This window comes from Parasteatoda tepidariorum, chromosome 2, assembly GCF_982258835.1.
Source record: "Parasteatoda tepidariorum strain Cologne lab strain chromosome 2, Ptep-v5.0, whole genome shotgun sequence".
Classification (NCBI taxonomy): domain Eukaryota; kingdom Metazoa; phylum Arthropoda; class Arachnida; order Araneae; family Theridiidae; genus Parasteatoda; species Parasteatoda tepidariorum.
The window spans coordinates 30,936,392-30,960,863 of NC_141756.1; the positions used below are offsets into that span (position 1 = coordinate 30,936,392).

The 24,472-nt window shown below is 30.5% G+C and overlaps 1 protein-coding gene across 4 annotated transcripts in view; it reads left to right on the forward strand.

Annotated features, from left to right (window-relative positions):
* LOC107440882 (uncharacterized) overlaps positions 1-24,472 on the forward strand; it is a 134,061-nt gene that overhangs the window by 48,190 nt on the left and 61,399 nt on the right. The window contains exon 1 of one of the 4 annotated variants that reach the window (XM_043050951.3): positions 5,696-5,982. The exons of 2 other annotated variants lie outside the window; for them this stretch is intronic. In XM_043050951.3, coding sequence (XP_042906885.1) covers positions 5,873-5,982 — 110 coding nt within the window. In that variant the 5' untranslated portion in view covers positions 5,696-5,872. Of the gene's footprint in view, positions 1-5,695; positions 5,983-22,537; positions 22,713-24,472 lie in introns of those variants that run through there. One more of the 4 variants, XM_071177372.2, reaches the window with a different exon arrangement.

Sequence of the window (24,472 nt, forward strand, 5' to 3'; positions counted from 1 at the left end):
CACTGCTCTTAATTTTACAGAAAACACCGGTAGATTTTTATTTGACAGTGAAATTATGTTTGACATAAATATATGAATAGTTTTGGTTCCATAAAAATGTGACTCTTGTAATATAAATAAAAAGATAACCGTTGTAATAAAAAATTTGATCATGGATCATCAGTTTATCAATAAAATCCTCAGCCGTTCCAATCGGAAAAAAATGCATTGATTGACTTTTATTGGACTTTTATTAACTTCTACATATAATCAGAGTGATTTAGATGTTTTCAGCAAACACTTACTATACCTTTTGTTTTTCTACCGTTTGTTTCTATGATGTAGTAAGTTGTTGAACATAAATGTTGTTTATTTTAAGTCAAACATCTAGCTCCGTCAAATTATCCGACATGAAAAATATTACCTCAACTACATAAAGTTCATTCTTACAAAATTTGTTTCATTTGTTTTTATCTATTACTTCCAACAGGTAAGAAACTTTTACACAATATTTTTACCTTTTTTAAAAAAAGAAGGTATGGTATTGATTCATTATTAGTGTTAAGCAGAAAAATCATAATATTCGAAACCATCATGACATATTGATAATTTAACCCTTTCAGAGGGTTAACGTGAAAAATATTACCTATACTAAATAAAGTAAGAAGTACTTTATTCTTATAAAACTTCTTTCATTTGTTTTTATCAATTGCTCCTAACTGGTAAGAAATTTTTTCAGAATATTGTACCTGTTTTCGGTATAAAGCGTATAAAAGTGAACACCCTTAATAGCTTTTGATCTAATGATCGGATTTTTACGTAACAACACTAAATATTAACACACTGCATGCGGACAACTTTTCCAAAAAATGCATTACAGATGTAGGAGATTAAAATGCTTAAAAAGTGGTCGTCAAGATTTCATAAAAGTTGGTGCAAACTTGCTCCTACAGCTACAATTTCAATTGAGGAAAAATTTACGACGGACGATTGTAGTACTGATTACGCATATACTGACTGCTTAATGTGTGTGGTAATCACGAATGGATGATTTCTTTAAAAAACATAGCGGAAACGAAGTAGTTTTGCTACCATTTTTTAAACTTTTGTATATTCAAAAACTTATTTTTTCGTGACCCGCTTGCAATGTGTTAAAATTACAAATCATTTGTTTCTACGTAATACCAAAGGTACAGATTTGCACAGTAGTTAAAAAAAAGTTTCATAAAAATGTAGTAAAACATTGAATTTGGAGGAATTTGTATAAAAATTAAAATACTTAAAAATACATCTGGGCACCTGAGGCCGCTTGCGGCCTTTTACCCATTCACCTTTAGCTTGATCTTTGTGGTGCTTCGATGAGGTTGTGGAATGCAAATGACGTAAAGGAGTATTCATGTGGATCATTGAGGTTCTGACTGTGTAATTATATGTAGTAGGGTGATAAGACTATATTGTAAAAGTATGAACTTTAGCTAAGCTGATAGGATGAAAATTAAAATACGTAAGCCGACAAATATATCTTATACAGCTACGTTTTAATTATTAATTTGTAATGGACACCTTTGATCAGAATATTTTGAACTACGACATATTACATTTTCAGTCAAGTTGACAAAGTTTATTTCCATAAGATTTGTGCAGGCTCCTTTGTGGACTTTGTTCAAAAGTTTTATTTAGGCTTCCGTACCGTTATAATAAAATAAACTAATTTAAGTGTTACTTGCATAAGAATTGTGTAAACTGTTCTCAGTTGTTACTAACTCGAAGTTTTGAGAGGGTAAAAGGATTTTATTTTCGAACCATTTCCTTTTTCGAACCACTCTGTTCTCAATTTTCACGAGCACTTTCACAAACCTTCCAATTTATATAATGTTATAATGGCAGGTTATAATTATCAGTTGCAGAATCTAAACGTAACGTCATGCTAAAGTCTAGCCTTTTCATTTTAAAAAGTCCCCATTTTCGGATAATTGCTTAGTCATGATTTTTAAGCAAATCATCCCATTGCTTATTAGACGTTTGTTACAAGTTGTTCAAAATAATCATTTCAAGATAGAATCGATTCACGTAAAGATATTTTTATCGACATTTACGTAATATTTCGAACTATATTTTAAATGATGATATAGGTTCGAATTGTAAAATCATGTTTGATTCGATTGCAAAAACATCAATAGGTGCTATACTGCAGCATCCTGAATCATTTTTTATAATCATACGAATTCTAGATACAAACTTGTCGTTACCTTCATTTTACGAAGAATATAGTTCCATGCGATAGGATAGTATAGTAGTTGTATAAAGATAATCAGAAATCCCTCCCCCGAGGTTTATGACTTTATTTATCTACAAAAACAGTCATTTTTTAATATTTTTTCTTTCTTTATTTATTTATTTATTTACAAAGGGCATAAATGGTGTTTCCCTTAAACTTGTAATCTGAATGGGAGACATAAATTTAACATTTACCTCTTACTCTAAAATTTCATCCAAAAATGTGCAAAGTTATCGATACTTAACTCTGAAATTGATAAATCAGCAAAAAAATAATTAAAAACCTCCATTTCAGTAATTTTAAAATTAAACTAAAAATCTACAAAAAATTTAAAAGTATTTTATGTAAAAACTGCATGCTTGAATCTACAATAGTTACATTATTTAAAAGACCTTTCAAACGCGTGGTTATATTCTTAAGTGATGAATAAATTAAACTAAGTTAACTATTTGTATTCCACTAACATTTATAGATGGCTGCCAACAAGTACAGATTGTCCGCAGTATTTCATTTTTAGGTAATTTTTCATTTTTTCAGTATTTCATAATTTTCAGTATTTCATTTTTAGGTAATTTTTCATTTTTTCAGTATTTCATTTTTAGGTAGTAATCTTATAATTTTTTTTTAATTTTTGGAATTTATGAATTTTCTTTAATATGATTTTGACTACCACTAAATGCGAATAAATCAATCTTATAAATAAGAGTAGATAAAATCAGTAGCAGAATTTGCTAGTGCTAAAAAATAATACTAGCAAAAGCAAGTTTAGTACACGCATTTTTTAACCCTTTCGCGCCTACTGTCACAAATACGTGCCAGCATAAAACCGTATCAACCAGGGTAAAAAGATAAAACTGGTAACCAAAGTAGTTTTTTAGCAGTTTATTTGTGGGCGGGTTATAATTGTTTGATTCATTTAATTCACCATTACTTTAGTTCAAAATAAAATTATTTAGTTATACTTTGAGTTAACTTTGATTACATATATGATTAAATTAACAATAATTAAAGTAAAAGCACAGTAAGTCTGCCAAATTAGCAATGCCTACATTTAAGTTACCGTTTTTTATTTAGTTACATCCTGATTCCGATTTTATACAAATGCCTTTATGAATCACCCGTCCCAAAGGGGTTAAAGCGGTATTGCAATACATTTTGTAATGCAGAAAATTCAACTTAATCATTTCTATGTTATCAATTGCAATTTAAAGAAATCTTTGAATGGTAAATAAGTATTTATACTCGTATGTAAGGGTAACTACTCAAATGCGCGATTCCGATAAAGTTGATTGAAATAATATCATATTTAACGTATCGAGATTTTAAAAACGATGTAAAAATTGCCGAATCGGAAAACTGCCGAGTAAACGATTAGATGATTTAGAATGTCATAGTCACAAATTAAACGCATCAAAAAGTGATTAGTCAAATTTGAAATGCATGTATCGTAATAACATATCAAAAATATTGTTATTTGAAAAACTATGTGACAGTAAACACGAAAAATAACTACCGAGAAAATGGTCGGAGAAAACGATGCAGATGAACGATGGAATCGTCACGAATAAAGCGTGTCAATAAGTGATTACTCAAATCTGAAATTTCTGCGTCGAAATATCGTATTCTATAAATCGGAATTTAATAAAACATGTTTAAACGGCCGAAGAATCACTAAATAACTCCCAGAAAAACGATCAAAAAACGAGGGGGATTTACGAAGGCATCGTCGCAAACTGGGTACGTTCAAAAATATTGCCCAAATTTCAAATTCCCATGTTGCAATAACATCGTATTAAAAATATCGGAAATTGGATGACCATGTAAAAATGCCGTAAAAACGAAAAGTAACTCAAATAACTACCGAGAAGTATAATGTGAATTAATAACAGAATAACCGTGAATTATGCGTATCAAAAAGTATTTATTCAAATTCTAACTTAGGGTATCGCAATGTTATTGTATTAAAAACGCCGAATTTGAAACATCATGAGGAAATCACCGAAAAAACTCAAAATAACTATTTAAAAAAACTGAAAATTACGGATGGAATTGTCGTCAATCGTAAACGTCAGGAAGTGATAATTCTGATTCGAAATTTTGTCGTCGTAATAACATCGTATTAAAAATTATCAAAATTTGAAAAATCACGTGAAAAAAGACGAGAAAACGATCAAAAATCCATATCATCAGACGTTATTTTATTTCATTTTACGTCGTTGAACAGCCGACCCGATTTTGTGCGTCAGACGTAACTAGCAATTTTTGCTACTGCGTTTTTCTGTAATTAGCATTTAGTGTTTTTTAACTAGCAATTTGTTACTTGCTAGTCGATGATATCTTGTCCTGTTAGAAAATAACCAATTAGTCTGCCCACTAATTAATTCCCCATCATTATTTTTATAAAGATTTACAGAACTACACAAAAAGTTGCGTTTACGTAATGGTCATCTGGAATGGGTAAAAATCTGAAATAAGTTTGTTCTTCAATTATTAATTCGCATTTAACCCAATTTTTTTTTTAAAAATCATTCAAAATCATTACATCGCGACAAAATGTGGCGTTTACGTAATAGTTATCTTGAAAGGGTAAAAATCTGAAATAAGTTTGTTTTTCAATTATTAATTCGCATTTAACCCTATTATTTTAAAAATCATTCAAAATTATTGCATCACGACAAAATGTTGCTTTTACGGAATAGTCATCTGGAATGGGTTAAAATCTGAAATAAGTTTGTTTTTCAATTATTAATTCAAATTTAACCCAATTATTTTAAAAATCATTCAAAATCACGACAAAATGTTGCGTTTACGTAATAATCATCTGGAATGGGTGAAAATCTGATGTAAGTTTGATCTTGAATTATTAATTCGCATTTAACCCAATTATTTAAAAAATCATTACATCACGACAAAATGTTGCGTTTACGCAATAGTCATATGGAATGGGTAAAAAACTGAAATAAGTTTGTTTTTCAATTATTAATTCGTATTTAACCCAATTATTTTAAAAAACATTCAAAATCATTACATCACGACAAAATGTTGTGTTTACGTAATAGTCATATGGAATGGCTAAAAAACTGAAAAAAGTTTGTTTTTCAATTATTAGTTCGCATTTAACCCAATTATTTTAAAAATCATTCAAAATCATTACATCAGGACAACATGTTGCGTTTACGTAATAGTCATCTGGAATGGGTAAAAATCTGAAATAAGTTTGATTTTCAATTATTAATTCGCATTTAACCCAATTATTTTAAAAATCTTTCAAAATTTGCCGTTCAATAGACATACTTGTTACTTTTTTTCCGACTTATCAGTTGAATTAACGTCGCTAGACACTAAACGTAAACGAAATTGTCCACCAGCAGATAAGATGGAGAGTTTTTTTTTTTAATCTTCTTTTCTTTATTTATCTTCTTTGAAGGTCCGGATATCGCTTATTTCAGGTACCTTAAAGTGGTTTCTTTTTTTATTATTATTATTTTGGTTAACTCCTCTCTAAGTCACGTGTGATACAGTTTGGAATTACAAACGCTCGAATTACTTTATTCGGAGAGGGAAAGAGAGAGTTGTTCTTGCGGTGTCGAAAGAGTTGAACAAGGAACAGATCGGATGTTTCACTCGTTGAAGTATAAGTTTCTGTGGTCCACCACCAACCCAAAAGACGAAAAGAGGCGCCACACGTTCAAAGATCGGACAAATACCTCTCTAAAAGGAAGAGAGTAAGTTGTTCTTGAATAGACCAAATTAGATTTATTTATATCGAGTAAATTTTGCACTTTAAAAAGTTTATTTAATTTATTTTTATAAATTATGCAAGTAAAAACATTTATTTTCAAGAAATTAAGAAAACTTCTTTCATTTAAACAGAGGACGTGTTTTAAGATTAAAAGATAATTTTTATTCTCAAAAACATTTTAGTTTTTAATTAAATTTTTTCTTTTGGATCAAATTGATTTTGAAGCAAGCTAATTTAGAGAGCACGGGGAATCAAAGGTTTTTGCTTTTTAACAAATAACTATATGTGTACAAATATTATCTAAATATTTATTAAAATATTTTTTCTATTTTTGTTTTAATATTTTTACTTATTTCGTTTTATTTAAAAGTTATTCATCTTGTAAAAATCTAAATTTATAACGTAATTTACTTTGACAAACATACATTATGGATTTTAAATTGATTGATTTTAAACGCACAGTGAGCCAAAAAAAATACCACTCTGAATAACTTTTGATCGAATAATCGTAACTTCGCTTTCTAGGACTCAATCTTAATGGTTTTACAGGGTGACCTCAAATATACTAATTATTAAGTGTAGATAATATTTTGAGTTAGGAATTCAGACCATGGGTGAAAGCCCTTATATAGCAAGACGGAAAAGAGAAAAACCTGGTACGTAAAACATTTCATTTCAGCATTTTTTTCGAAAAAAATGAAATATCTGTAACTATCAAGATTTCTTTTATAATTATGGCATATATATAAAACTGCTTCTTTTCCAAGATAAAGTAGATATTGTTGAAAAATTTAAAAAAAGAATACTCCTCCCCAAAACTAACTATAACTGAAATGGTTTTACTACCAGCCTTTCCTCTTTTCCGTCTCGCTTTCACCCCTGATTCAGACCCAAAAACGTACCTTCTCTAAATAAACACGCCTTTTTTCCCCCAACGGATTCGGATTTTTGACTCTCAATTTAATGTTAATTCCCCTTTTTGCGTATTTCCCATATCACGCGAAATTTTTAAGCGAATCGGATGTATTTCCCCACAGTTATATAATTCGTTTATCCAAGGACAAAATTCATACAAAAGTACATTTTTAATTAATATTTATTATTCATATTTATATTTATGAATTGTAAGGTATAAAATTTTTTACATCATTTTAAAGAATGTAATTTTGCATGACAAAATACAAAATTTGAGCGAAATTGATCCTGAGAAATTGGATTTTAAAGGAGTTATATTTTAAAAATTCCTAATCTTCATCGTTGTTCAATTTTTTTTTTCTGAAAGAGGAAAAAATAAAAATAAAAGGCATTTAAAACTTCATAGAGATTGCAACCATTCTGCTCAAAAAATCAATTCAGCAAACGAACTCAATTAAAGTTTAAAAAAATCGATCTTCTATTGTAAAAACTAAGTGAGAAAAACAATAATTAAACATTTTGAACGAAATGATCTCGGAAAAAGCTTAAATTTGAGAATTCTATTTGAGTTTGATTAATATTATCCTTGTCATTAAATAAATATTTCATTTACCTAAAAGTTACTTAAAATTTGATGCGAAAAATTGCATCGTTAAAATATTAATAGAAGTGAGTTTTGTATCTTTTCTTCTATTTATAACCACGAGAACTGAAATATACATCAGTTGTAGCTTCCAAATAAATCAATAAAACTTTTAATATATCTACTTTAAATGTTGAAAAATAATAAGTGAATGAACATGTTAAAATGAAGTTATTTAATTTGTCTTTACTTTTCTATCATAATTTTGATATTATTCTCGCATGCTAATTTGAATAAAATAATTTGCAAGTTACAGTTATCTATCATTCAAATTATTAACTCGAAACTAAGGTTAGGTTTTAAAAACTTATTTAGAAATTAGTTTGAAAAAATGTTTGTTTCTTTTCAAAAAAAAATTTTTTTTTTCCCAAATAAGAATTTATTACAAAATTCTTCAGCTTCATGATTTGTATACCATTTTTTTATTCAATATTTAATATGAGTTCAAAAAGAATTATTCCATCTCAAGATATAAATAGTTATAATAAATATTTAAATTTATATTTATATGTGAATTTATAATTTCTTTGGGATAAAAAAAGGAACTAAAATACTTGATAAGAAATAAAAATGAAATAAGTGAAATCAAATTTAAATGTGATGAGAAAGTGAAATAAGATTAAAATGTGGTGTGAAAGTGGAGTAAAATTGAAATGTGGTGTGAAAGTGAAGTCAAATTTAATGGGAAAAATAGCGTTCTATTTAGTATCTTAGCTGATCTCTTTTAGCTAATCAACGGGCCATTTCTTATTCCCCGTACTGATTACTTAACACACTTGTCCTAGATTTAATCCAAGAAAAAAATGTATTTGTGTGGAGGAAATTAGTAAACATAGAATTAATTATATTTAGTAAACATAAACACGAAGAAAAATAAACCATGCATTAAGTTATATTCATTTTATACTTATTCCATTTACAATATCGGATGATATTATTGAAATGAAACATCTGTTGTAAGAATTCATCTGTTTCTTATCAATTCAATCTGACATTATGTCATACCAACAATTGCTTCCGTTTATTTTTATTAAATATCGTAAGGGTTTCAAAAAAAAAAAAAACTTTGGAACTTGTTCTTGTTTAATAACAAAATACACATTATTCTAAACATCAACAACATCACCTTCTCCAGTTCTTGGAAAAGTATCTATTTCCGTTGTCAGCCCAAAATATGTCGCAAAGAGTTCAAAGTGGGTTAAAGAAACCCACGGTTTCCGCGAAATCAACCCCAATGTTTCAAAATAGCTGCGCAATATTCAGTTTTCTTACAAGAATATCACATTCTTTCTAAGTTTGCTAACACAGAACAAGAACAAGAATGGCTGTTCTTTTCTTGAGTAATTTCGCAAATTATTTTTGCTGATTATATAAGTAATTTAAGCCCCGATTGGAAACAGTTGAATATATTATAATTTTAAATATGATTCATATATTTCAGTTATCGAAATTATATATAAACGCTTCGCGTGAGCTTTTGCATTCTTTTTATTATGTATAAATAATTTATACCCTAATTGGAAACGATTGTATATATTTTAATTTTTAAATAAGATTTATATATTTCACTTATCGAAATCTTACATAAATTCTTCTCGCAAACTTCTGCATTCTTTTTGTTGCTCATATGAACAATTTATGCCCTAACTGGAAACGATTGTATATATTTAAATTTTTAAATGTGATTTAGATATTTCACTTATCGAAATCATACATAAATCCTTCCGGCAAACTTTTGCATTCTTTTTGTTGCTCATATGAACAATTTATGCCCTAACTGGAAACGATTGTATATATTTTAATTTTTAAATGTGATTTAGATATTTCACTTATCGAAATCATACATAAATCCTTCAGTTAAACTTTTGCATTCTTTTTGTTGATTATATAAACAATTTAAGCTCCTATGAGGAAAAGAAGAATGTATTTTTATTTCTTATTTTTTATATATATATATATTTCATATATTTTGTATATTTGGATTTATGTATCACGATTTATGCATCACTTCAATTACCGAAATCATACATAAATCCTTTTCGCGAACTTTTGTAGCCTTTTTATTGATTATGTAAATAATTTAAGTCTGGATTGGGAAAAGATAAATGCATTTTAATTTTAAATGCGATTTATATATTTCAATTATAGAAATCATACGTAAGTCCTGCCCGTGAACTTTTGCATTTTTTTTATTGATCATATGAACAATTTATGCCTCAACTGGAAACGATTGAATATATTTTAATTTTAAATACGATTTAGATATTTCACTTATTAAAATCATAGAAATATACTTCATCATTTTAAGACCATATCGACCGAATCTCGTGATTTTCGTGGGAGATTTTCTTTTTATGCTTAAAGTAGTAACAAAATGCATACGTTAATATTTGTTTCTTTGCTCAACAAAGTTGATTTAGAATGATTTTGATCTTTACTATAATTGAAATAATTAGATACCATTCCAAACTATGTTTCTTAAAATTATGAAATGTTTGTTGTATTTAAAATAATTTCTGCTTACAATTTTAAAATTAAGTTTTATATCTCTACCGCAATAAAAAATCTTATCAGAATGTGAGAAAAACGAAAGCTACTTAAGAGCGTAACTTATTATCGTTTTTTTTTTCAAGTATAAAAATGAGACAGGCATAAAATATAAACTTCAAAACGTAAAAAATGATTTCATTATTAACATTTATCTTTGTGTGATATCTAGGTTCACTAATTGACTAATACATTTAAATCAAAGTACCTAACCCAGAGAGTTGTTTTCTCTTTTATTTAATTTGATAAGGAGAGAGGATTTATAGCGAAGAGCTAAGTCTAAATTGGGTGAAAAGTTTACTTTCGTGTTAGAACGAAGTTATAAGTAAATAACAAATGAAAATAAGTATTAATTGAAAAATATGTACAAGGGAGACAAACGCAAAAAAATAATTTACAATTTTTACGGACATATACAAATAAAAGGGGTTGACTCCTTCGCCTTCCCCCGATCGCTGGGCTTCGCAGGTGCATCTTATGCTGGATAGTGGGATTAACTTAATTTGGGATAACTTAACCATCAACCAATTCATCTATACTGTGAGAACATGTACTATTAAGTCATGTAAAATAATAATCTTATACTGATTCGCAGGTGCAGACAGTATTGGAAGCCTATAAATACCACGAAAAAGAGCAAAAACTTGCACGAAAAGCATTTTATTCTAGCAATAATTTTTCCAGAAAAATTAAATTTCTGTAAATAGCGAGATATGTTTTATAACAATTATAGCATACATGTAAAACTGCTTCTTTCGTTAGAAAAAATAGATATTGTTGAATAGTATGAAGAAGGGAATAGATTTACTCCTCCTGAAAACTAGTTAAAACTGAAGTGGCTTTACTACCAGCTCTTCCTCTTTTCCGTCTCACTTTCAACCCATGCATGGGTGCAGAGTTTGCCTAATTATGAAACATTAGTCTAAATTGGGTTTGTATCTAGGTTCACCTTTATCCAAGAACCTCAAAAATTTTACATTTAGTTTATAGTGGTAACAATAAGAAGAATATTCCTCACTTAATACATTTGTGATCATCACTAAGCCAGAGATGCCAACTGCTCTTGACACACCAAAATAATTTTAAAAAAACGGTAAATAACTATAAAGTAAATTTTACAAATATTTGACTATTTTTTCTTGCTTTCTAAAAGGTATAGCATGACATAAGTACTATAAAGTGGTGAATTATGTATATAAGCCTACAAATTATTTAGAAATAGTGGATAAAAATCTACTAAATTGAATTTATTATACCAAAAATCACAATTGATAAACTACCACTTAAAAATATATATTTGGTGTCCGGAACAAGTTGGCATCTCTGATAACGTAAAGTGGTGCCGTAGAAAATAACGTTTAGCAGCGATGCCAACTTGCTCCGGACAGCATATATATATTTTTAAGTGGTAGTTTATCAATTGTGATTCTTGGTTTAATAAATTCAATTTAGTAGATTTTTATCTACTATTTCTAAATAATTCGTAGGCTTATATATATAATTCACCACTTTATAGTACTTATGTCATGCTATATCTTTTAAAAAGCAATCAAAAATAGTCAAGTAGATAAACTACAAGTAGTTGAAACATGGTGCAGCAAATGGCGCTCAAAACTACACCCCGACAAAAGTCAATTCTTAATCATAAATAGTAAGAAAAAACAACAAAATACTCCCCACATCTATCTCTTCAATACTGAGATCAAACCAGTGAAACACGTTAAATACCTCGGCGTCACGATCTCATATAATTTGAGCTGGAGTACTCACATAAACGACATAATCAAAAGAGCCAGAGGAGCGTTTTTTGCGCTCAAAGTCCTCCTGCATAAGAATTCAAAGCTTGATCTAGCAAATAAAAGAACTATCTATATACAAGCGATTCGACCAATTCTTACGTATGCTTGCCCAGCCCTCACTACTATAAGCAACAACCTAAAAAAGAAGCTATCTACAACCGAAGGTAAATTTTTACGCACAATGACTGGCGCCCCAAGGGCGATTAGCAATAGATTGCTCAGAAAAGACTTAAACATTGATAATATCAATTGCTTTATAGCTAAATTGACCACAAAATTTTACAGCGACGCAAAAACATGCACCACATCAGATTTCAATAAATTGTTCGATATTGATATAATCAGTGATAATTCGAATTTCAGCCCAATTACCGCCTTTTTATGCTCAGACTGCATACTATCAAAATACTATTAACTTTATCATACAACTCTACTCAAGGGGATCTCCCCATTCCAAAGATGATTTTCCCTTCAAAACTAAAGATTTACTCCTTAAGGACTTGACTTGTTGTTACAACATACTACAACTTCAAAGATATATAGGACCTCCCAGAATACAACAAAACAGAATCGATGAATCGGTTAGTGGCGCTTCGCGCCAAACGCCGAGATAACCCTAATATCCAGCATCCAGCAAAAATAGTCAAGTAATTTGAAAAATTTACTTTGTAGTTATTTACCGTTTTTTTTAAAATTATTTTGGCGTGTCCGGAGCAGTTGGCATCTCTGCGTTATATCAACAAAATACTTGTATAAAAATTTAGTCTTGCAAGATCTCAAAATATTAAGGTGGTATAGTAAAAAGAGTTGAAAAAAATAAATAAATAACAAAAAGAACGAAAAAACTTGCACGTCAAGTGTATGCTTACTAAGCTGCAAAGATCCCTAATAGTAACGAAGCAAAAAGGGCAATTTTTAAAATTTATGTCACTCAAAAAGGAAGCACGACCATAATTGTATCATTAAATTGTGACTGATTACGTACATGGCATACACAAATATGCATACACGTATGAATGCGATGGGAGGCATGGATGATTCCTTATTCATCTTTTTACAGATTATTTGCACAGTACAAGCATGCATAAATACAATTATTCATTTATCTATCCGCTTAACAGCAATCTTGCACAATAAAGTCGGTAATTATCATAACGTATTCCATTGTAAACATTTCCATATCTGATTCACGAGGAGACAAGATATGAACAAACTAAAAGAGTCAAAGAATTGAACTTAATAAAAAAAAAGTAAATTAAAAATAAAGGAAGAAAAGAACAAAAAATCACGTTTGTAATTGTTTTGATTCGGTTAAATCTTTTCATTGATAATTTCGGGTGATTAAACTCCCCTATTCGATGTTTATTTTTAAAAAAAAATTTATATTTTTGCTTGAGCTGATAAAAAAATGTGTTGAAATAGATTGTCATAAGAATTCCAAGTAAGAATGCCGTTACATTTTTTAAAGCGGTAGTGGAAAATAAATTAAGGGAGGGAGAACTAACTCACAGGAAAGGGAGAAACTAGATTACAAGAGAGGTGGGAACTTATTAACTCTTAAACACAACGTTGGATAATACCCATATTGTTTTATTTTATTTTATAACCGTCGTTGAACAGATGTCCCAAATTTGAGTTTACGACTACCAATGTTTAACTCTACAGCCTTGTGATTTTGAATTCAATCCAGAAGACAAGGGAGCTCCTGTAACAGTACCCTCAGAGGTATGGATTTGTTATGGGAACTCGGAGGATTTTGTGAATCCGACAGATTTTAATACACGGGGATTCTTCGGCCAGATAGATTCGAACTCCCGTTCTCACGAACATGAGTCTAACGCACTACCAACTAGGATATCCCGGCTCTAACCACGTTGTTGACCACTAATGGCACTACTCTTTTTTCTACCTTAATATATTTCAAATCTAAATCCCACATGCAGTACCGTCTTTACGCATGGCCACCACCGGGCAGTGCCTGAGGGCCGCTGGCACTTTGGGGGCTAAGTGATCTCACTTTTTACAAATTGTATTTAAAAAGAACTAAAAATAAACAAAATTGCCTTATCCCCTTGGGGACGGGTGATTCAGAAAAGCATTCGTACAAAATCAGAATCAAGTTGGAATTAAATAAAAAAATAGTGCGTGGAGTCCCTCCGCTTGGAAGAAGTTAAACTTCGCAACCTGTGACGTTAATTGTAGAAGAATCAGCAGTGGTAGAAGGATCACTAGTTCTATTCAACGACTCTTTTTCCTGCTCCGCTCGCTTCCGTGCTCTGTAATCACGGTAATATTGTACATTTTTCCCTCCTGGACCTCTTGAACCAGTGGAAGTGCTTGTGGTTGACTCATCGTCTCGCCCGAGAAAATGTATTTGCATTAATAATGTATGTGAATGCGTCATAATGTAATTTCAGAAGAGAAAACTTAACAATCAATTGATATTCACAAGAGACGTACCTTGACATAACCTTAAATCCGTCGCATTGTCCGTGGGATTGTTTTCACTCATTTTTTACAATTGTTTCCACTAAATTTGAAAATAAAAAATACTACCCTATTCAATTATATGTGTATCAAAACAAACTAAAAAAAATATTTATAGAAAAACAATACTCTTATGACTTTTATTATTTTTATGCTAGTGAGAACCAAAACAATATGGAAATGAATGAGGGAAAACTGGATCCTACCACGTAATTTCCCGCCAATAAAAATTTAGCGTTAAACGTTTAACGCAACCTTGTTGGAAGTCGCATAAGAAGTATAACTTCAAAAAACGGTAACTTAAATGTAGTCGTTACTAATTTGACAGACTTACTTTGTTTTCACTTTAATTATTGTTAGATTAATCATATATATAATCAATGTTAATTCAAAGTATAACTAAATAGTTTTATTTTGAACAAAGTAATGGTGAATTAAATAAATCAAACAATTGTAACTCCGCCCACAAATAAACTGCTAAAGAAATACTTTGTTTACCAGTTTTATCTTTTTACCCTGATTGATACGGTTTTATGCTGGCACATATTTGTGACAGTCGGCGCGAAAGAGTTAAGTATTTTCTTAAAATAAATATATTCTATTGTATGAAGTGTGTAATTTGTTTTTCTTTCGACAAATAGTGATTGATTATCATGCGAACAACAATAATTTGAATAGTTTATCACCAGGGAAACTTAAAAAAACAACCGAAATCTATTTTTTCTACGTTCCAATGAAGTTTTTATGTAAATTCAGTTTTTTTGTGTCTATATTAAAAACAAATTTAAATATATTTAAATCAAAATGTATTTAAATTTGTTCAAATTATTGCATACGTTAAAAATGCTTTACTTTGTGTATGTGAAGTTTTTTAGTTCGATTTTAAGCAGTATGACCGGTTATAAGGTCCCAAAACATTTCTGCGCCCGTAGGCCCTGCGTGTTAGTAAGACGGCCTGCCCACATGCACAATGTGCTTAAAACAATAAACTCCCCGCATAATTTTTGATCTAATCATCGGATTTTATTTATTTATTTTATACTTAATCTCAATGCTTCGAGGACTTAATTTTAAATATGCTAACTAATTAATGCAGACGAATTTTAAGTTAAGAAATCAAACAAAAACAAAAAACGTTCTTTTCTGAACACTTTTGACATTTCTTGATTTTGGCGATCATTGGATTTTGGATTTGCATTTTTGGCCCTCAAAATATGAGAAGTAGTCGCAATCTGAAAAATAATGTTCCAATAGTTTAGGAGGGTGAGCAGTCGAACATTCATATTAAAAATAATCTCACTTAACTTAATAAGTATTTCGTTATGTCATAATCAATTAAAAATTATTTCGTTTATGTATTTCGTACTTAATAACTATTTCGTTATCTCAAGATTCGAAAAAGTTTGCACACAATTATAAATTTCGCTTATCCAAGGATAATTCTACTTAAAAATAACCAACAATAATTATCTTTTATATTTTTAGTACTTATTTATTATTTTTTAATTTTAAAATGGTCGAAAAACTTTACCATTGCAAGTCACACAATTTGTTTCATCTTTTTACAGAATGTAGTTTCGATCTACAAAATACAAAAGTGGTCGAACAGTTTCTGAGTTAAGTCATATATTTAAGATTTGAGTTCTCAAAAACTTTTTGACCGATTTTGATCTGTTTTTCCAGGTTGACATTTAAAAATACATACTTCTAAATGAGGAAAACATTTGTGAAACTTATAGTATATTAACTTCTTAACCATTGTTGAATAGAATGGTAAATAATCTTTAAAAATTATTGTTTACGTAGATAAATAATTTTATAATTGCTCTCAAAAATTTTTATCGTTCAAAAAGTCTCAAGGTATTCAAAATGCACTTTTTTTCTAATGCCTGGCACTAGGCGTCACACTTATCGAAACGGAAAATGCTGAAAGTGGTGCTTATTTAGCGTTGACCGGTGGGCACCATAGAGTTGAAATATTTCAACTCTATGGTGCAACTCTAAAATTCTCAACTATACTATTTCAACTCTATGATGGGCACTTGTGAATCTGAGTCACTGAGATGAGGAACATTCAACCACGCCACACTGCTAAAGATACCCGATCATAGGTTAAGTTGCGCTCTCACATCATACAGTAAACACGAAGAAAGAGAGATCCATACCACGAACGGGATTTGAACCCGAAGCCATTGGTTTCGTAGTCAGGCACTCTAATGCTCGGAAGCTTGCCGGCATATAAATTAAAATTAGCATCAAGGAGCTCAAACTTTAGACTGCCTAAACTGGTGGGACCCTATTTTTATGTTTTCGGCTACCCATATTTAAGGGTCATGAATCAGAAATCCCGTAAAAATACGTTTTTGAAAATCTGCAATCCTTATAACAGTTTAAAAATTGGCAGCAAAATAACTTCTTTTCCCCTTTTTTTTTCAAAGAAATTATCCATTTGTGATTACAACAAACATAAAGGATTCAGTATATATGTAATAAGTACTACAATGGCTCATCATGCCGACCGTCCTGTGTAGGGGGAAGGGAACTGTCCTTGCATCAGAAAGGTTCTGGGTTCGAATCCCAGGCAAGGCATGGATGTTTCTTTCTCTCTCTCTCTGTGTGTTCTATGTCCTTTCTCCTTTGTGTGTGAATGTGACCCGCCCTATAAATGGGTTGTGTGAATGGCGTGACCATAGAGGAAGCCATAGATGGCGTGGCCAAGTCGAATTCCTGGTCATAGAGGGCGCCACTGAAAAACAGGAACAATCGCACACCCACTACTTGAACAGGCACACGACAAAAAAAAAAAGGCAAAAAATAGCTCATCATAATTTTTTCTCCTTTTAAATTGTGGTTGTAGCTAAAGAGACAAGCTTCCTCCAGTTTTTATGAAATCTTACCTACCACTTTTTTAAAATTCTAATCTCACTTTCCAAAAAATACATTACAGATGTAATGCATTTTTTGGAAAAGTTGCCTGCATGCAATGTGCTAATATTGAGTGTTGGTATGTGAAAATCTGATCATTAGATCGAAGATTATTAAGGGCGTCCACTTTTATGCACTCTATACCGTTCCTACTACTATAGTTATAATGTAATTAAACAGATAAAGATATGTGGTAAATACAAGACTAGTTCAGTACACATTATTTAAAAAGTGGCAGCAAAAATAAGAAATAAGGTATATTTTAACAATTTAAGACCACGGAGCTCAAAATATATATCTAGTTGCGAAATTTGAAATATTTAATTTGAAAGTGGAAACTAATAAAAAGAAATTTGTAACTTCTTTATCAGAATATTGAATCCACTTTTTCAATTTTTTAAGAACCGTAAGAACTCTGAGTAAATATGAACTTGTTAAAATATACATTATTTCTTTAATTTTGTTACCATTTCTTAAACTTTTAAAGACAATATGAACACTGATTTTGAACTAAAAATTTTTTATGTTTTTTTTTGTTTAATTAGTATACTTATATTACTTGGATTAGTTATAAGTTTTGCGGGACATTTTAAATAGATATGGTGCCTGCTGTAATCAGCATAATCATAGCACAAAATTAAGCGGTAATGTTTTTTTTTTAAAGTGATGTTGGAATTTATTATAATATAGTGAAACGGCATGGTATTAAAATGTATACATAGTAATTCTTCTTTCTGTTATGAAAGTATTAAATTTTTATCATTGCTGGAACATGATTTTAAGTCATCTTTGCACTCTATATTCCATCTCTAAGGTTTATAATAATGGGAAAAAGATTAGAGGTATAGACTTAAATATTGCTGTCTAGACAAATGAGGTATTCATTGCCGATGTAATACTGAATGAAATGAAGTTAAACCCATGTTGGTTGAACTGATAGTTAAAAAGTTATCAAGTTTTAAGAAACAGTGCAAACTTCGACTTTAGCCTGTTTTCGCTTTTGGAATAGGCAAGAGAGGTATAGTTTCTGCTAGTTTTTTACGGAGAATTGAATGAGACGTAAATAAATGCGATAGAATAAATAGTTCAAACGTTATAAAAGTTTTTTTTAAAACTTTTATAACGTAACGTTTCAACATAAAACCTTCATAACTTTTAAACTATTAATACTTTCGATTAGGAATTGACTTCACTTGAATCAGTCGTAAAAATAAAATTGAAACCAGTATCTCATTCATTTTTTGATAATATTTAAATCTATTTCTTTTTTAGCCCATTTTCTGCCTTTAGTATAATCCTTATATATGGAATATAAAGTGTGCCGATATCTTAAAATCATGTACTGCCTATACCTATAATATTACATCTTAATCACAAGGAGCTCAATTTTTTTGCTAAGCTGATCTATTAAAACAAAGTCTTCTTACATTAGAAATTTTTACTTTATTTGTCTACCACAGGGGGAAGTCTTTCACAAGAACTGTATCAATTAGATGCTATGGTAACAAATAGTGTTTGCGAAAACTACTTCATTACTGAATTTAATCAAAATAAGTACGTTTTAGCATTCACTTTAATTTTCAACAGTACATTCCTATCTTCAGTTATTTTTTGCCGATTATAATAAATAAGTAACAATTATCCTTAATTTTATTTAAAATGCAACAAAAGAAAAGAAAAAACCAATTAGACAAAGAGGTGAATTGGCGGTGGTTTGCAAACTGCGTTCTACACTATTGTATGATTGAAGCCTTAATTCTTCTTGCCAAAGGTAACCCTCCCATCAAGTTAGAAGAGATAAAAAGCCCTATTTCTTTCTCTTCTTTTTTGATGTTGCTATCTTTATGAGTCCAGTAATGATAGCATTCTTTGGCTCTCTTCCATCATTGTAAGGCATTATTAATTACACGGTAGAATCGCCACTTTGCGCCAATCACTGGGCTTTTTGTGAACAATAGGAGCCAATTGTTACAAAGGCATTACATGTCGGAGATGGCTTTGTAGGTGTAGATACTATACCTACAATTTTTGAAGAATTTTTTTTTAATCGGAAAGTAAGGGCACGAAAGAGGTAAAAATAACCAGTAGCATTGTTAAAGGGGAATACAGAGTTTTAACTAGGGCTGCTAATTTTCAATACCTTATACCGATTTTCAGTATATATTAAGTACCGTCATTCGGGGCTACTTTGTGCAGGATTTCGCAGTTTTTGAACTTTGACTAAAAAAGCTATGTTAATTCAAACTTTAGTAAAATTTATCGATATTATATTCATAACTGGACTCAGACGAGTGAATTTGATCAATATTGGTATTATTTGTATGTAATATTTACGAATAATAAGTCAAAACATACCTTGCACAAAGTAGCCCCCAAATGGGGCTACTTTGTGCAGCGATAGGAATTCAGTTTAATAATCATGTTTTTAGTAAAATATTGATATAAAATTGTTAAAAAAGTTAATTGTTTTCATTTTTAAAGACAAAAACATCAAGATATGCAAAGATATTAGTTTGAAAATAATTTTCCGCGTTAAAAAACCATTTTTTTTTTGAAGAATTTTTTCTTAAAAAGAATGTTTATTTCAAAACATTTGAGTTTAAACAAAGGGAAACCATATACATTTTTAAGCATTGAAATGGATGAAATTTTAAAAATAATAATTATTACATATTCATTAACATTTATAATATTGTTAAATTTAAACATAACATCCTTGAATGAACATGACAGAACTTGCTCTTCAGTTTCTGTCAAAATCACCTGATGTCCTATAAAATATATTTTTATGTGTTAAATCGTTTGATAAATTCATTAGAAAAATCTTTGTAAAAGAAAAATAATAGTTTACCAGGAAGTTTCACGTGTTTCTTGTGAATTTTATTAGAGATAGTATTTCTGTGGATTTTGTACTTCCGAGAAGCTTCTGCAATCGACATACCACCCGCAACTGCTTGCAAATATTGTTGCAGCTTTTCTAAAGTGTAATCACGTTAGTTTCTCGTTCCAGGTATTTTTTTACAACGTCTGACCATTTTTCTGTCAAAAAAAAAGAAGAAAAAACGAATGAAACTTTGCACAAAGTAGCCCCAAAGTGCATTTTTTTTTCATTTTCCGTTTATTTGTTATTAATTTTCAAATTTTTTAAACGCTAACATGATATAATTGCTTATTAATATATAAATAAAAAATTTTGCACTTACGACAATTGTTTTATCAACGTCTTTGCATTTCACAGCTAAAGTTTCCATGCACACTTTTCGACATCTGACGTCCTCGGAAAGTTGTTGACATTGGATGAACGAACCACACTCTTAGATTGTTTAAAAATTCGAAAAAATGTTTGTAGTAATAGAAGAGACTTCTATCTTCCAATTCCATGCATTTTTAACGTGAAATAAACATAATACTGAATAGCAGCACTTGAAAAATGCCAAATTCGAATTTGCAGAAAGTAGCCCCGAATGACGGTACTGGTAATAAGATCTCATTCAAACCTTTCTGCTAAAAGAAGCAAACTATCAGCGATTACCCATACTATTGGACTGGCACGAAAGTAATTTCGGTTTTTTGGTTTGAAATAAAACTTTCTATTTTCTATTATCACCATTAAGTTTGCACGCGTTAACTGAACATTAGGTATACTATTGGACTGGTACAAAATAATTTTTTTTCATGTTTGAAATAAAACTCAATTTCTTCTATACAAAAAAGGGAGCCATGGTGGCTCAGGGGATAGAGCGCGTGTCTACCAATGAGGTGATCGGGTTCGATCCCAGCGATGGCTGATCGATTTGAATTCCGAACCCGACCGTACAGTACTGTCTTTGCAGCTTTCAAAATAGCAGTTGTTGTAAAAGTTGGAAATCAAAGAATGTTAATAAATAAAAGAATTGGTCATAACGTACAGAGAAGCCAACTTGCTCCGAACAGCAAATAAATATTTTCAAGTGGTAGCGTATCGTATGCCAAATTCTGTGCTAAGCGTGTAGGTAGCGGTTCGAACCCCGCTATTACCTTGGATTTATCTTCGTACATGTTGTGCTAGCTGTCTTTCTATTTTACAAAGGTTTATAAGCCTAAATTGAGCACAAAAGCCTTCAAATGTATGTATTTCTTTCAAATAAACAATACAGTTAAGCCTTTTAAAAAGGTGCCAAAATAAAGCGAAAATGAGCAAATTTTAGTTTGTAGCTCTCTACCATTTTTTATAATACTTTCTTGAAACCGGAGCAATTGGCATCCCTGTAACGAATCACAATCGAATGCCGCTATGATGAATCATATGCAGACCCAACAGAAGTCTACTATAAACGAGCGTTCATTATATCCAAAATCTTTGAAACAATAAAGTAGTATTGTTGGAAATAGTGATTCCAACAGTACATAATTCGTTTTATAAATTAGTTGCTAAGTAAATATGTAGCGTATCTCTACAATGAAACTCTTAAATAGAATGTTACAAAGCGTTAAAAATATTCCTCATATAACGAAGTGGTTGTTTTCCTATAAACAATTTTAGTTGCAATTAAAAGTTGAAATTTCTGTGCAACCATGTGCCTGCTTTTGGAATCGCGCGCATTATTCATTCTCAGTTTAAAAACTCCTTTCGAATTAGCATTACTTCGTTTTTAATGAAAAGTCATAATTATACTTTTTGACATTAAAAATTTTGTATCATTTACTTAAAAATTGAGGGAAAAAAATTTGAGTCCACAATAAACGCATAAGGAATTTCTAAGCTGTTCACTATAAGCGTAGGAAATAACATCTGTCTGTTCGGACGGGACCACTAAGAACATTAACAACAACCAAATGTTCACTATATCCATAGTTCGTTATAACGGGGTTAGATTGATAAATGAGTTTTATTTGTAAATTTTAAATTCAAATAGTGCCTTATTTAGTGAAATTATTTTTCTGTAAATAAATCTATCTTCTTTAAAAAGGAATCGGCAAAAAGAATCAGCACCGGAGAAAAGATTATAGTTTGGTATTAGATCATACCTCAGTTGGAAAAACCTTCCATCATGAAGATCAGTTACACTTTTCCACAAATAATTGATTCAAAATTGCTGTGATTTGGATCAATGACTAACAGTTTATGGAAAGGGGGTTGAGATGTCTTGGCGGTGTTTCAAAATGGGGGGAATCCCACTGCTTTATGCCACTATCGTCATGGCAACACTATCAAACTGTAGACCTCGTGGCTTCGGGAGAACATAAGGGTCCGGGAAAAAGATCATAAACAAGGAGTGAGACTGTGTTATGTAAGCTAATAGAATATCCGGGAGATGATGCTTCTCTCATTTCCTCCTTATGAGCTGAAGATGAGGTGAGGCTTTTGGCGAAGATCTGCAAATAAAGGATTCTGAGACTCACGCCTATCTTACACGGGTGAGTGTTAGCAACAGGGTTATTTTCATTCCTTGTCTGATTTCAATTTTAAAAGAAATTTAAAACCCATTCGTGCCTAGCATCTTCTTTAAAAGACGGTTCGTGGTAGCATAAGTGTGGTTATTGGGTTTTACTTTGCAGAAATAATAAAGTTCGGACTACTGTAACATGTGTTGGTAATATAAATATTTATATTTGAGTCCGCAGACAAAGAACGCCGAGTTTTGACTGGGGAGCTGCTACCCTTGCAAGAAAAAGATTTTTAAAAAAAACTGGCACTAAAAAAATTTCTTTTGTTCCCTTATTTAGCATTTTGATTTTTTTCCCCTTTATACTAGCTAGAACAATTACTTCTCGTTAGCATTTCTAAAGCATATACAGTAAATAGAAATGTTTTACCTTACAAGAGTGGTGGTAGTCACGGAGAATTTACCTTCCCCGTAAGAAAGGTAGAATGTACCAGTTACTTACTACCAGTTCCTTTTTTTTTTATCCTTTTCGGATAAATAGCAGTCTTGACACAGTGCTTTTTAAATCATCTGCACTCTGCATGTCTCGTCCGTCCAGCGGAAAAGAGAAGAAAAAAAATCCATTACCTTTGTAGTTTGTTTTCAGAAGGAATAAAATATCCATGAGAAGGAAAAAAATGAAAAAAAAATTTATACTACCTCTGTTGTTTCATAATAATCTCACTTTTTTGTAATTAAGAGAGAGTGGTAATTTTTTTTGTTTTGCCCAAATATTTTTTCATCATCCATGATAACCCATAAAGATATGCTTTACTTAGTAGTCCCTTAATAACTCTTAACTATGAAAATTTAGCTGTAGAGCAAAAATAAAATTAGGGGGAAAATAATGTTTCTTCATTACACAATATCTAGTTTAAATAAATTAATAAGTATGACTTTGAATAATTGTTTTGCTATATAAGCCTTTCATTATTATCTTTTATTATTATCTATTTAATATACACTAAGAACAGTGTTTCAACTCAAGGCTAAAGAGAGAATAGAAGGGCTAGTTTACTCCTTAGAAGAAACTCTCGCCGAGCCAAACCTCCGATTTTCGCCTGTGATGTCACGGTGGCGCAAAGCTTGAGCTTTTACTTCACGAAAGAAGCGTTCGGTCTAACTAGCTTTAATTAATAATGGAGCATTCTTTTTTGTGACATATTCCAAGACATTCTTTGTTTCCTATAATGATTTTTCTCCATTTTGTAAAGTGAATTACAACAACTTAAAATTATTTATATGAAATGACAGTTTGTGCGATTGCAACTAACAAAAATTCTGTTAGAAACACAAAATGAAAAAACATAATTTTCGTTCAACATTGCGAACGAAATGACCCAGTTAATATTAAATATGAACGAATATGCATTTCTTGAAAGAAGATTATGAAGATGATATGAGAAATCGTTTGCTTGGATTGTCGATTAGAATGATTTTAAAATTGCTCTAACTCTACCAAGTGCTCTCTTATCTAAGGGAGGACTAATTGTCTTGTCAGCAGCATGGATGGAAGTGTGTCAGGAATTTGAGAACATTTTTCAAAGTGTGCATGGGACAGAAAATCGAAAAGTGTCATCAAAGAATTTGTAAGTGAATTAGAGGGACGATATCCCACAGTAAATCAAACACTTATTTTGCATTTCAGAACTTCTATAATAATACGCCATCTAAAGTAAAACCGCTCAGCTACTTCAAAAAAGAAAATAGTCAGACGAAAAAATTAAAAAATGAATAAGTCAAAGAAAATAA